Here is a 13145-nt window from a genome sequence, read left to right as displayed (position 1 = left end):
AGAAAAGACCTTTTGTCCGTCTAAAATTTCTGACCGAGACTAAAATGCATTGATGACAACGTGCTTTTTGATGCAGTATTTGTAGTGGGCATTTATTGACAGCGTCAGCCTGGAGAGTCGGATTTCTATATAATTATGAAGCAAGTGGGACGGAGAGCAGTCCCACACCTTTGTGTTGATAGGAATCTCAGGAATTCTTTAAAGACGTCGAGGGGGATATGGTAGGTGACAATACTCTGGGATGTGTACATGTATAGGGATTGGACAAGTAGGGGTACCCTTCCATCTCATATCTTGTTGGGTATAGGATTTGTAATCGGTGCATAGGTCAGTATGGTGGCCCCACATTTCTTGTCTCCTGCGTCTTATTTTTATGTAAATTTCCACCAACCATCCTCGCCAAAGTGTCGATGGAACATCGAGCACCAGTGATGTTTTTGCTTCACCAGAAACCGCAACAGTTGTGGCACATACAAAGCATGAAATACATTGCATTCGTAAACACGAAAAAATCTCACATGTGCAATTTCCATTTCACTTTCAATGACAAAGTAATTAAAGATTTGACGACAAACTTTTTTTGAACCAACTTACGAAGACCTGACTCTTTTTTACTTTCAAAAATCATTCCTAAAAATCAGAAATGCCCCGTACTGCTATCAACTTAATGCAATATTTTTACATAAATATTCGTAATTTGGTGAATTTGTCAATTACCTAGTGAACATTATAAAATTTTGAATTAGATTCTTATATCAAAAACATGAATAGGAAATTTCTTTAACATAAAACTGAGTTTGTAGAAGAGAGCTGTCTTTTTTTCAAAACAAACTGTGAACCTTTCACTTGCTGAATTTATAAATGCTGAAAAAGAAAGTCTAGAAAAATTCGATTAACTATGAAAATAATGACATATTCAAAACGAACCAAGTTACAACGAAAGGGCATGGATCGATCGGTCTATGCTTATTTATTGGTATATCTCGCTTTGAAGACCTCTTTGGGAATATCACGGTTCCAGTTCGCCTCCCCAGTGATCATGTCGGCTCCCATCCTCCCCATTTCCTCGGCCATGGTCGCTCCCAGGCTGTTTCCACCAACAAGAACCCCGAGGCCGGGCGATACCATGTCACAGTAGGGGAGCCTCGTGGGTGTGTCCAAATCGGCACAGGTGTAGTATATCTCAGATAACGGCTTGACCCCTTTTTCGGGGAAAGAAAAAAATAAATAAAACTTTGATTGAGTACTGAAATTGTAACAAGCTAATCATCGAATGAAACCCACTGCATTCAGTGCAACAAGAATTCAAAATTCTATCGATGTTCCAGTTGGAGATTGCAATGTGATGCTTCAGTTCAAGTGGAATCACTTTGTTCAGAGAATATAAACTTTATCCACTTTTCGTTCTGATTTTCTGAATCTACTATATTCAACGTAACCTGTTCAATGGGGGTTGTGCCAGACTACCTGTATTTTGGGTTCCAAAGCCTCACTTTCAGCGTTTGTAAATGTGTCTTTAAACATTTAGATATATCTAAAATTTGAACTTTTCCTAAACGTATACTGGCGTGAATTTTTAAACGAACTTTTATTTCGCTGCTGTTATTTTGCTCTCAGGTTCCCAAAATGGAAAATTAACCTCACTTTCCATTAAAAATGGACACAGTCTCGTGAGGCTGCTGATGCAAAGCAAAGAGTCTTAGTGTCATCATTATGATCTATTGTAATGTATTACCCATCCAAATGACCAGACCTTGCCAGGAAAGCCTCTATTTCAACTTAACAGCGGAAACAGTACCAGCACGTACTTCGTCGTGGAATGGAGAAAACATATTATTTTAACACTATTAATAGCTACAGCATCTAATCTAATCAACACCAGAATCCTCCCACCTCCAAATCGCTCAAAAAGTCAAGTGTTCCTTATCATGCATATAGATAGTTGTCGCGTTACTGTATTCTAAAAATTGGGCTGCCTGGGGTTGCAATTGGGGCCCCACTCTTTGAATTTTGATCAAAATATCTGCCTCGAGCAGAAGTACCTCCTTATCGGTTGAAAAGAGCCACGTTGATCGGGAGTGTTCACTTTTAATTTTGGATTTTTGTATGCCCCCAAGGCTTGTGAAAATACACCACAAGCGTACTTGGGTGGGACTCGAACCCACGACCTCCAGCTTACCAGTCGGCAGATGCAATGCGACCGCGACCAGCGAAGTTCAGTTGGGACCACAGGGTTGTTGAGAAAATTGCGCCCTCTCTTGGTCCAGCTAGCAGACAGTAGACTGGGCCCATATTCATTAAAGCCTGCTAAACTAGCAGCCAACTAGGCTTTAGTAAGCTGCTAAATGCCTAGTTGACTGCTTCATAGTTTCCTGCTATTTTTGTATTCATAAAACCCTACTAAGGACATTCCAGGAAGTAGTCAACTAGGATTTAATTAGTTGTCAACTTAGTGGTTGGTAATGTCCCAAACTGCAAATTACAATATGTGTCAGTTTCACTTTCAATAGGATTGGTATGTTTATGTGGCTAAACAATAGAGTTGTGCATGCACGAATTGCTGTGTGTGTCTATATAATGCAACGTACAAACTGTTCCGTGTTCTCCACATCGTGAACACACATGTTCAAAATGGACGATACATGAGTAGGCAACAGAAAGAAAAGAAAAATCTAATTATTCTTAGGAAGAGAATTTATTTATAGCTTAAAAGTATAATGAATACAAAGATGTCAACGACAGTAAACATAAAGATGCAAACACCAACCGGAAGAAAGCCGATGCTTGGCAGAGCCAAACATAAAAATGAAAGATTTAGTTATCAACTAGTGACTTAGAGGTACCCGAGACCACCTCTAAAGTTAGCAGACAACTTAGCAGTCAATTAATCTTAGCAGCGTTTTATGAACAACACTTAGGATCTAAATAGGCTTAGTTGGCAGTTAGAGGCCAATTTAGTTGCCGACTAGGCTGAGCAGGGTTTTATGAATATGGACCCTGGCCATTATCTCCCAGTAAATCTTGCTTTATCCTTATTTCACATTCTGACCTCAGCGGGGTACTATTATTAGCATTTAAACACGAACAGAAGAGGAATTTGAAACAACATTTCCCACCAAAAAAGGCGATAACCCGTGAAACAAACAGACAGACAGACAGGCAGACAGGCAGGCAGACAGAGAGAGAGACAGAGACAGGCAGGCAGGCAGTTAGGCAGACAGACAGACAGACAGACAGACAGGCAGACAGACAGACAAAAAAAACACCCCAAAAAACAAACACCCCAACGAACAAACAAAAACAAAACAAAAAACCTGATGAAAATCGGTCTGTGCTTAATGCACTTGGATGCACGAACCTACCTTGAACAACGCTGTGGAATATGTCCTTTAGTATATCTACCACCTTGGCGTCTGCTTCGTCGATGTACCAGCGTCGCACTTCTTCGTGCGTGTCGAGTGTGGTGTCCACAAACTGCCCGTGACCTATCTTGATATACACCTTGGCTGGAAGAGAGTTGGAACAGTGTATATGTATTGGGAAAAATAGCAGACTGAGTGGTTTCGCACTGAGTTTGAATTTCACTCGTGCCCCAGCGCCCTGTAAAGGTGGTGGGAGGGCAAATGCACTTCACAAATGTTTGAGATACGTCACAGCTAAAGACGCGCAAAGCATTGTGTCTTGTCCTTATCCGTGCATGCATGTACATGTACTTCATGGAGCTATATAAAAACTAAAGCGCTGACTCATATACAAAGTGATGCCTGCTTGGTGCATCCATGTTTGTGCACAAACCTATGGAAAACTCGAATTTTGTACGACTTTTGTACAACTATTTGCATACGTATTTGCATATATCACTTAACACTGACTGAATTAAGGGAACGACTTTTACAATTTAGCCCAACTTATTCATCGAAAGTTAGCTATCGAAAAACATGCATACGAAATCGGACGACCTTGCTCGAATGTTAGGGAATCATTCGTTTTAAAATTATCAGCTATGGATGTAAATAACCACGTGCAATTGCCCTGTACATGTCCACCTTATTCAAAGGAAGTGCTGACATTTGCGTGTGTTGTACTTGAACGTTGCATTTAGAATGTATAATTCAAAATCCATTCTGTCTGATTTTGAATGTTCTACAAGCACGCACATGGTTTCAAAATGTCTGCGCCCAGGACAGCATCAAATTTTCTCCGAGAGGAGAATGAGAAGTTAGAGCTCTATTTAGCTCTATACGTACTTTCAGCGCACACGTGTCGTGCGCACGTGGAAGAGTTGACCCGTGTTATTGTTCAAATGAACTCTATCCAATGAGTGCTCGATGAAAAAAAGACGTCAAACATTACAACCTTCCTTTTCCAGCGCCCTGTCCTTTGGCGGTGGGTGACGAGCTCGAGCGAAAGTTTGAACATGTTTGAGGTTGCCCTGACCGACTGGATGGCTGTCTGTAGTCAATACCACTTGAGCGACAGAACTGAACATTAATGCAACCATCACACATTTGTATATTGTTTTGATACTAGTAATGGCATGGTAAACGTGTTGAACTTCGAAATGGCTTGTATTTAATTACTTCTTCTAAACTCCATTCCCACTTAGGAACACGAGCTTTGTAAAGTAGCTGCCTTTCAGAATAATAGCGACCTCAAATTAGCCATGTCTAAAGGGTGTTGCTTACCATCGGGATACCTAATTGGTGGGAGGATGTAGCACTCCCTCGGGGATGGTTTGCTGAATTCTGAGGTCAAGCAGGGCATGTCGTGCAGTCTCTTTATATCTTCATCGTCGAGCTCAAATCGGATGGTAATATCGGAGGTGACCGTCGCATCCAGCTGGAGACCTGGAGGCAGTAGATCTTTAAACGGCGTGAAGGCGCCGGTACAAAGCAGGACTTTCCGTGCCATGATACACCTCCCTGATTCCGTCTTGACCTGCATACCCCCGCTGACCGATTGGTCGTCCTCGGTCACGAGGGACACAACAGCATTGATGATGTCACAACCCTGGCGACGAGCGACGAGTAGCTGTGCTTGCACATACTTGCGGGCATTGAGGTAGCCGGAGTTGCGCTTAGCGAAGATGGCGGTCGGCCCATCCATTCCAGTGTCAAGGTACGGATAGCGGCCTCGAATACTGACTGCCGTTTCGAGTGAAAGACCTTCGGGGATACTATCGTAGAAAGCATCGACCTCGCCAAAAAATATAAAGCCACACTCCTCATGGAAACTGATACCTGCAAGGTATAAAGTGGATTTTCAACGCTGAAACACTGGAATATTATTGCTTGTGAATACTACAACTGATTCCAGCTAAATCGATTCGACATTAATGTGAGTAAAGTACTACCAACCCATCTGTCAACGACGCTTTTGAAACATTTAACTCATAGTGAAAAGTAGCATTAAATTGCGGTTGGTCCACTGAAGACTTTGAAGCAGTCAGCCCCTAAGCCAAATTCGTTCCCGCTGTTAACCCAAGTAATTCTCACAAAGATGCCGACAACAAAGGTCGGCTTTTTGTTTCCCTCGATTAAAGTACATCTTGAAATCTCTCGATTAAGTTTTTGAATTGCTGTTTTTTTTAGTTTTCGATTCACACGTGTAAACAGTCAAGCATTTTGAGAATAGTGCTTGATCGGGCAACCTCGACTCCATGGGCTGCGTGCGCGTTCCTTCACTAGTTTTCACAAGGCATGGTGGGAACCAACATGGTACGGCAAGATCGTACCCGTGGCAACGAGGTAGCCGGTCGGGCACTTTCCGCCATAATTTACGCGCGTTTTATCTACATGTAGTTCATGCGTGTCCAGTTTATGCTGACGCAAATTCCATGCACTAGTCACAGCGATTATGGTAGAGGTGACAGGCCTTTTATGCGACGCACTTTTTGCCCCAGAACTGGGCAACGTGCTGTTCGATTACAATGCCATGTTAACGCGCGCGGGCATCGTTGCAGTCTATGAGGTTGCCCCGTGTCCCCTGTAGTTCTATTCATGATCTCAAAGGCACTAGCATATCCACCCTGAGTTGAAGTGCACCCTCTCCGGCAAAGGAGAGACTGGCAGTCGGAAAGGTTTTCAACTGAGCGCACTCTCGACGCACACGTTAAGACCATAGGCCTACACTCCCGCATAAATTGACAGCGCGAACTCAGCGCGCTCTGTCACAAAAGCGCTAAAACCTATGTGCTCACTTGGCGACTTCTACCAAAGGACCGTTGTTTTTACGTTAAAACACGCCCTCTCTAGTTTGCACTCCGAGCGGATAGCGCGTTCGACTATACCCATTTATGATTACTTGGGGAAGTATACCACAATGCAACGCAAAACGCGGCTCAGTTGAACGATACGAAGGAAAACTGGTGCCGTTGAAGGCCCTGTAAGTAGTTAAGAGAACTTGATTTGTGTAGGTAAATTGGCTCAAGTCAGGCAAGTTATGTGAAATAAAGGCCCGATAATGTGTGTTTGGATGCGCCCGTTGCTTTTAACATTTCGAAGTCATATTAAAAGTTTACCTTTTGACGCCGGCATCCTAAGGGTAATAGCCCATTGTAGCTGCTTTGATAATATATTGTAGCAGTAGATGCCAAAGCGGTTTGGCACCTCTGCTAGCCCAAGATCGTTCGTTTCCCATTTACATGTAATGCGCATGGTCGCCTAAACCTCCAGCGCCATCATGGGTAAACGAAAGAGGAAGTAATTGAAGGCGCTGTTAGTGAACCGCACTTGACCTTGTCTCAGCCAACTCTAATAAAGAAGCAGCAAGGGGTGTGTTATAAGAGTACTTTTTGAACGGCAGCCTGATACCCACACACATCACTTTATTCTATTATGAAGTGGCTACCCTTACCTGACAGTTCCTCAACTTCAGCGAAACGTTCCATGGAGCGTTGACTGACCAACCCCCGTATGCGGCCGATGGTATCACTACCTTGGACCGTGGTGTAAATACGCCCGGCATCGTAGTGCGCGCCAAAGACCTCGCTGTCTGCAAATTCCTACATGTATACAAAGACCCAATGGCGAATGTGAAACAATAAAGTAATGCGTTATGGCCTCCAAAACGGGAGGAATAGCGAGACGATGGAAAACTGCAGAAACCTGTGTCAAGAACAGGCCCCCCATGGTTCTACGGACATTTGGGGCACGTTCACGCGGCTACTCCAGTTAGCCAGAGTAGGATGCGTGCGCACTTTAATACCCAGGTGCAGGAGTACACTTCCTAGGTAGCGAGAGTATACTCTCGTTGACCCACGGGTCGTACTCCAGCCGTTCGAATGCCCTGGAGTATTGTGTTAACACGAATAGCTCGCTCGAACGCACCCCCTGCATCTGCTCTAGTATGAAAAGAGCAACATCAACAATCGATGATTTGTTCTTTCTCATGGACAATCCGTACTATAGGCCAAACGTCCTTTTATGGTCCTTAAACTTACGATGACACCTTGATTTTCGTAATGTCATGCTTAGCTTTCCTCGATTACTGTTTCATGGGAAATCACCTGCGCTGCTCACTCAACGGTGCATTCGCCTGTACGCCCTGCTGGTCAGCAAGAGTGTACTCTCGCTAACAGGCGAGTTTACTCGTGCACCTGGGTATAATGCCCACGCACTCACTCTTGTTAACTCGAACGTGCCCCCAAATGCCCGTAGAGCTACATGTATAGCGTTATTTCGCAAAGTTACAGTTTGCAATGTTATTGTGTTTAATTTCGCAAAGCTATGGCGTTATTTCGCAATGTTATCGTGTTATTTCGCAATGCAAATATTTTTGTATAGTTCAAATTGGCACTAACGGGCTTCCGTAAAAAACTATTTTCGACGCGAGAGCGGAAACAGAGAGGAGGAAATGAGTGTTCAGGCCAGATTAAAACAAAGTTGAACTACGGAACTCATGCTAGTGCTGCTGCCAGTCTGGCTGCATCAGTGCTGGTACGAACGGGAGCGTAAATTCCCCCTTTCTCCAAAAACAATCCTATTTCATCGTTTTTCCTATTAGTTTCTAATTTACGCGGGATGTTTAGTGCTTTGTAAAAAGACTTAACAGTCGTGATTTTTTTCTGTGCGCACGAGATTAAGCGGAAAAAATTCCGCTTAGACTAGAAAGGAATAGCAAAAACGAACAAAGAAAAAATGAATAAAGCCAGAAAACCTGAGAGAAAATGATCGAAATCGCACCCCTGTACATTTTCAATGGACCTTGCCGCCAGGGCCATTTTTGCGCTTGTATGCAAATTATGAATTTATTAGTGAAAAAGTCTATTATCAAAAATTAATACACGGTCACATGACGCGTTGACTAGGGAAACTGTTTGAGATATTTATCAATGTTAGTTAACTGTGGCATCGGGTTGTAAATGAAGTGAATAATTATAACAATTGTTTTTAAGAATCGACGTGACTTGAACCCAGACATGCCATAAAGATATGACTGAACTTTTCAATACGTTCTAATCTCAGGAGTTAAACATGACTAGCGCTCAACTGTGGCAATGAGTCGTTCTAATTGATATATATTTTTACAATGTTTTTATTTAAACAACATGATTTGTGCTTATCCTCGTATGTATTACAGTCAGATGCATTTACCATAAATCACCGAAACCTTTCTAGGAAACTACGTAAAACATTGACTCTCATATTCCTCTGTTAAGCCTGGCTGCTCAGTTTGTGTATGAAGTGTTCTGGATAAAAAAGGTCCTTACTAAATTTGTTTTAACTGAGAGTAGCCTTTGTTACCGAATTCAACCTTGAAATAATTCTGTTGTAAATGGGCGAGCATTTATGTCGTTTAAGTGTCACGTAAAATATTTCAAAGTCTTTATTGATTGTGTCTGACTTGCAAACTCTGACATTTTCAATCTTAATTACAGGTTTTGCCCTTAATCCGACATACATATGTTTATAAACCACTGTTGCGAAAAAAATTCACAAGCTTACTCAGGATGGACTCAAACCAATAACCCTCTTGCTTACTAATGTAGACGTCTCAACCACTCGACCACCGAGCTTGCCGGGGTCATCTGGCCGGCCCGGCGAGTCAGAGGCAGCAGCGGGTTCTGCAAACTATTTTCAATCTTGCTTAATAGATACATGTAGATAGGCCTAAGTGAAAACCAACATACAGAAACATGATAAATTTTAAGAAGTTATCATGCCATGCCACTGGACATTCACGTTGCTTATATTATGTACTGAAAGTCTCAAAAGATGCATTGTTCTGGGTTTTAATATGTCAAATGCCTCCATATTTGAGGCAGGTAACCAAAAATACATAGTTTTGCCGTTCAGTGATTGCGTGAAAAAAATGATTATAAAATAAACAGGAAAACGATGTTTCTGTTAAACATAATTGTAGCCTCTTAACCATCCATGTCAAAAAAACCAAAAGTTTTCACTTTTCCAGATAATACTTCTCACGAAATGCCTCTGAAATTTCAACAAGACTGCATTCATAATTCAAAACGACAACCGCCTTAAGTTTGAAGTCGTTTTTCCCAAATGGTCATTTTCAAGTTACATAATTTGGCCTTGAGAGTGTACAGCGGGCAGGTATGTACCAAGCGGTGCTGTGCTCAGATTATGTGTTTGTACATGTTTTATGAGACGACAGAAATAATGTCGTATACTTTGTCACTGATTCTGCATATAATCCATTAAAAGGAGCTATGCAATGCAGCAACAAAATACAACCCATGAAAATGTACACGCACCTTTGTGTTTCAATCATCCTTATTTCGGGGGGCAGTTTGTAATTTTAAAGAGAATTTTGGTCTTTTTGGTTTTAACCCTGATGTAAATTTCCATACTCATGACCAAAACTGCGAAGGAGTCTCAGGGAGAATGCCGCAATGTTGACATTTTGCTGCTCTGAATTTCTTGGATGGTGCATGAGCAACCATTTTTCTCAGAGATGTGTTTTAGAGGCAAATTTGGCTTCACAACTTGAACACAAAACCCTCAATGACATCAAAGCAACAGAAAGGTTTCTGGAACGGCATTGGCGATCAAGGCTACAGAATGGTTTTTTCCTATTCCGTGAAGAATGTAATTTTGCGTAAAAGTGCGAGCAGTTTATCGCCCGGACCCTTAGCATCAACCTCGATGGACATAAACCATGTCATTAGTAGTTTTGGGGGTTATCCCTAGCTTTGTAATTTCATCAATGTGCACTAAGGACTTTTTTGACTAGTTCTACACCCAATTTCATATTCACATTTGGATCCTGTTTCATATAGGCAGTGGCAAGTTGCATGTCGAAACGATCCACACTTGTCGTCTTTGTATCTGACCGATGGGAAATATTTGCCTTTCTAGGCACCTCCGTGCAAACACAGATCCCCGGGTTTCTCGTGGCAGGTTTCTATTTATTCCATCCTTCATGGTCGGCTTAACATAACGCGATTAATCATTTCACGACCACAAAATAATATCTGTTGGCAGAGTCTAACACGAATGGCTACAGGTTTTGGGATCTATATATAATGAGCCTTTTCACTGATGAGTTTCACGAATGCATGCGGTGAACTAATTCAAGTGAAAATATCTCCAGCTCATTAGCATAAAAAGCGCCGAAAACATGGAGGGATTGAGGAAATACGGGTAGACGGGGACAAAGGACACATAGAAAAATGTGCGCTACATGAATATTATGCCCAGGACTCATAAAATACGAACTGTATACTCTTGAGCACCATATGCATATGGCACACGTTCTGCGTGCCCTCTTTTTCCGTCTACCGGAAATATGGACCAGAATCAATTCCTGGGTTTGGGGACTTCCATCCGAGGGCAGACTTGACTATCCTCAGTGCCCGGCAACGAAAGTAGACGGAAGCCATTTGAGTTTGTTTTGCGTGACTAATTAAAAAATGAAATGGAAAAGACACAGACAGACTGGGGCCAAGTCACTAATTTAATTTTTGTTAGAGACTCTCCAGTAATGTCGACTTGCATGTTTTTCAGCCCTGAAATTTGTTGATTGTACATCGTTTTCAATGGTTGACTGCACGGAAACCATGGAGGTTGGAAGCAAAAGAGAGGCTTACATGTACTTTATTGTTGCGAATGCACTTCCCACGCCGCGTTACACACACAGGTCACACGCATCAAATTTCAACGAGACAAAACGCAATGAGCTCTTTTATGGTGTAGACAGACCCCTTTTCAGGCATGCTACATTCTCTCAGCCCAGGTTGAACTCAAACCCTGGGTGAGATGGCCGCCCAATCGGATTTTCAACCCTGCATCTGTTCATCTTCCTTGCTCTATTGTTACTATGATTTAACCAAGCATTGTTTCACCCTTGTTCCGTGTGAATTGAGCTAAACGGGGTGAGTTCAACCACTTCAAACCGAAAATGGGCACCCGGGTTGAAAATCTCAACCCTGATCCGCGGGAGCAAGGTTGAGCTCAACCCGGGTTGAAGTCAATCTTGGGGTTGACGCAGCGTTCAATCAAGTTGGTGCAGGGTTGAAGATTTTGAAGTGTGAATCGCCGCCAATTTTCAACGCTGCTTCAACCCTGCGTCAACCCCGAGATTTGTCTGGTGTGAAAAGGCCTTATGTTATTGTAGGTAGCCTACCTGTAACGTGGGTTCTTCTGGTCCAACCACACACACCTTTAATCCCGTCTGTTTGGAGGCGTGGCGGGCAGCAGTCGCCCCCCACATGCCTGCCCCCACAATGCACACATCGTACATCCTGCTATTACTCATCCAGAATGCGAGTACATGTACAGTACATAATATCAGCAGTAGCGCAGAGCGAGGAAATGGTGGCACATCCAGCGAGCTGAGAGTGAGACACAGATGTTGCACATAACAGTTCCACTGACCATATCATGACGTAACAGCGGGTAGTAGCAGTGTGTGCATGCAAGCTGACGTTGCTCGACCACGGTTACGCTGCATGATCGAACAACTCAACCATGGCTCTGTCAGATAAATGAGATTCCTTCACTCTTTGGACCACCTTCATTCCCATTGTTCGCATGAGCGGCCAAAGTTTGCAGAATTATCGCCCTTGGTTGCCGTAGTACTGTGACGGAACCGTACTGCTGCCAACAGGAAGAAATGTTTCAACTCGTCTTAACGCTATACTTAATTTTCTCGTTTAAACCACGGACGTGTATAATAAAATCTGGACTCACAATACTTACAGAGTCATTGAATCCACTCGCGGCAAGTTTACCGAGCCGAATACAAAGCTTTCCTGGCAATGCCCGTCTTTGTTCTTCCTGACGTCAATAGACGGGAGCCAAACCACGCATTTGTATTCGACTCGGTAAAATGGCCGCCGGTTAGCTTCTTTTTCATACAAAGGCGTTGCAAGTCCAGGTTTTTATATACGCCCGTGGTTTAAACGACTTAGTTGTAACATGGAGGAAGGACATGGTTATAAACGAGTTTACTGAGTCTAAATGCCAGTGTAGGCACTGAGGACTGCAACGCACGACGTTCACTAAAGCGACTAACCTCAAGTACTTGCAGGTGCACATTTTGTATCTTGCGACCTTGACCCTTATGCATCATATGTGCACAACTCTATGGGACCGTAGCGAATATTAGGTGCGGAAAAAATCATTGCGCCCTGTCCGCACTGGACTTTTGGTGAAACTTAGTCGATGGTTACGTTTTCCATTTCAGGTCCCCAGTGTGGATATCCCTGGAAATTGTCCTCAATGTTACTTTCACCCAGTCGCGCGGTTATTTTACAACGCCTACCCAGAAAAATTTCCAGGTCACTTTTCTAGAGATGGAAAGTCCAGTGCCGATAGCCCTGGTCAGTAAACTATAGAGCTACAAAGGTAAAACCACAGAATTATGATGCTTTTGTATTTTGCCCGAGCACGATGGCGTGATCCACAATTGGAAAGTACGCATGCGCGTCGAACGTTTCACTGATGTGTACGTGCGGCACGTGTACTACTAACACGTGGGCACGTGGACTATTTTCCATTTTACCAACCTTCGGGGAAACAAAAGATCAGTGCGAACAGGGCTTTTAAGCCTCCGTGCTGGAGGCGTGTCAAGCAGTGGAGTTCGATGAGACCGACCCACCAAGCCTTGCCCTTTAGCTTAAATAGTCCGACATGCTGGATTTACACTTGCAAACACTTGCAAAGTAAACTTGTAAATTT

At 43.0% G+C, this 13145-nt stretch overlaps 1 protein-coding gene across 6 annotated transcripts; it reads right to left on the bottom strand.

Moving 5' to 3' along the window:
• LOC110986037 (uncharacterized) lies at positions 1-12790 on the bottom strand. 6 transcript variants are annotated; one of them, XM_087139107.1, is made up of 6 exons: positions 11590-12443; positions 8982-9110; positions 6856-7003; positions 4686-5240; positions 3363-3506; positions 1-1202 (listed from the first exon to the last, which is right to left on the bottom strand). In XM_087139107.1, the coding sequence occupies exons 3-6, from the start codon at positions 6887-6889 to the stop codon at positions 967-969; spliced, it is 969 nt and encodes a 322-aa protein (XP_086995233.1). In that variant the 5' UTR covers positions 6890-7003; positions 8982-9110; positions 11590-12443; the 3' UTR covers positions 1-966. The 6 variants fall into 6 exon arrangements, with proteins under 6 accessions (XP_086995233.1, XP_022103317.2, XP_086995231.1 ...); XM_022247625.2 differs by lacking the exon at positions 8982-9110 and adding an exon at positions 12481-12790 and having other exon boundaries at positions 9-1202; positions 11590-12062; XM_087139105.1 differs by lacking the exon at positions 8982-9110 and adding an exon at positions 12481-12790 and having other exon boundaries at positions 9-1202; positions 11590-12059.
• Between the last annotated feature and the right edge of the window lie 355 nt (positions 12791-13145).

Source organism: Acanthaster planci, linkage group LG07 (assembly GCF_054643075.1).
Source record: "Acanthaster planci isolate LZ-2023a linkage group LG07, COTS_SCS, whole genome shotgun sequence".
In the NCBI taxonomy this organism is placed as follows: domain Eukaryota; kingdom Metazoa; phylum Echinodermata; class Asteroidea; order Valvatida; family Acanthasteridae; genus Acanthaster; species Acanthaster planci.
The sequence above is the reverse complement of the archived record's forward strand: the minus strand, read 5'-3'. Positions and strand labels throughout refer to the sequence as shown.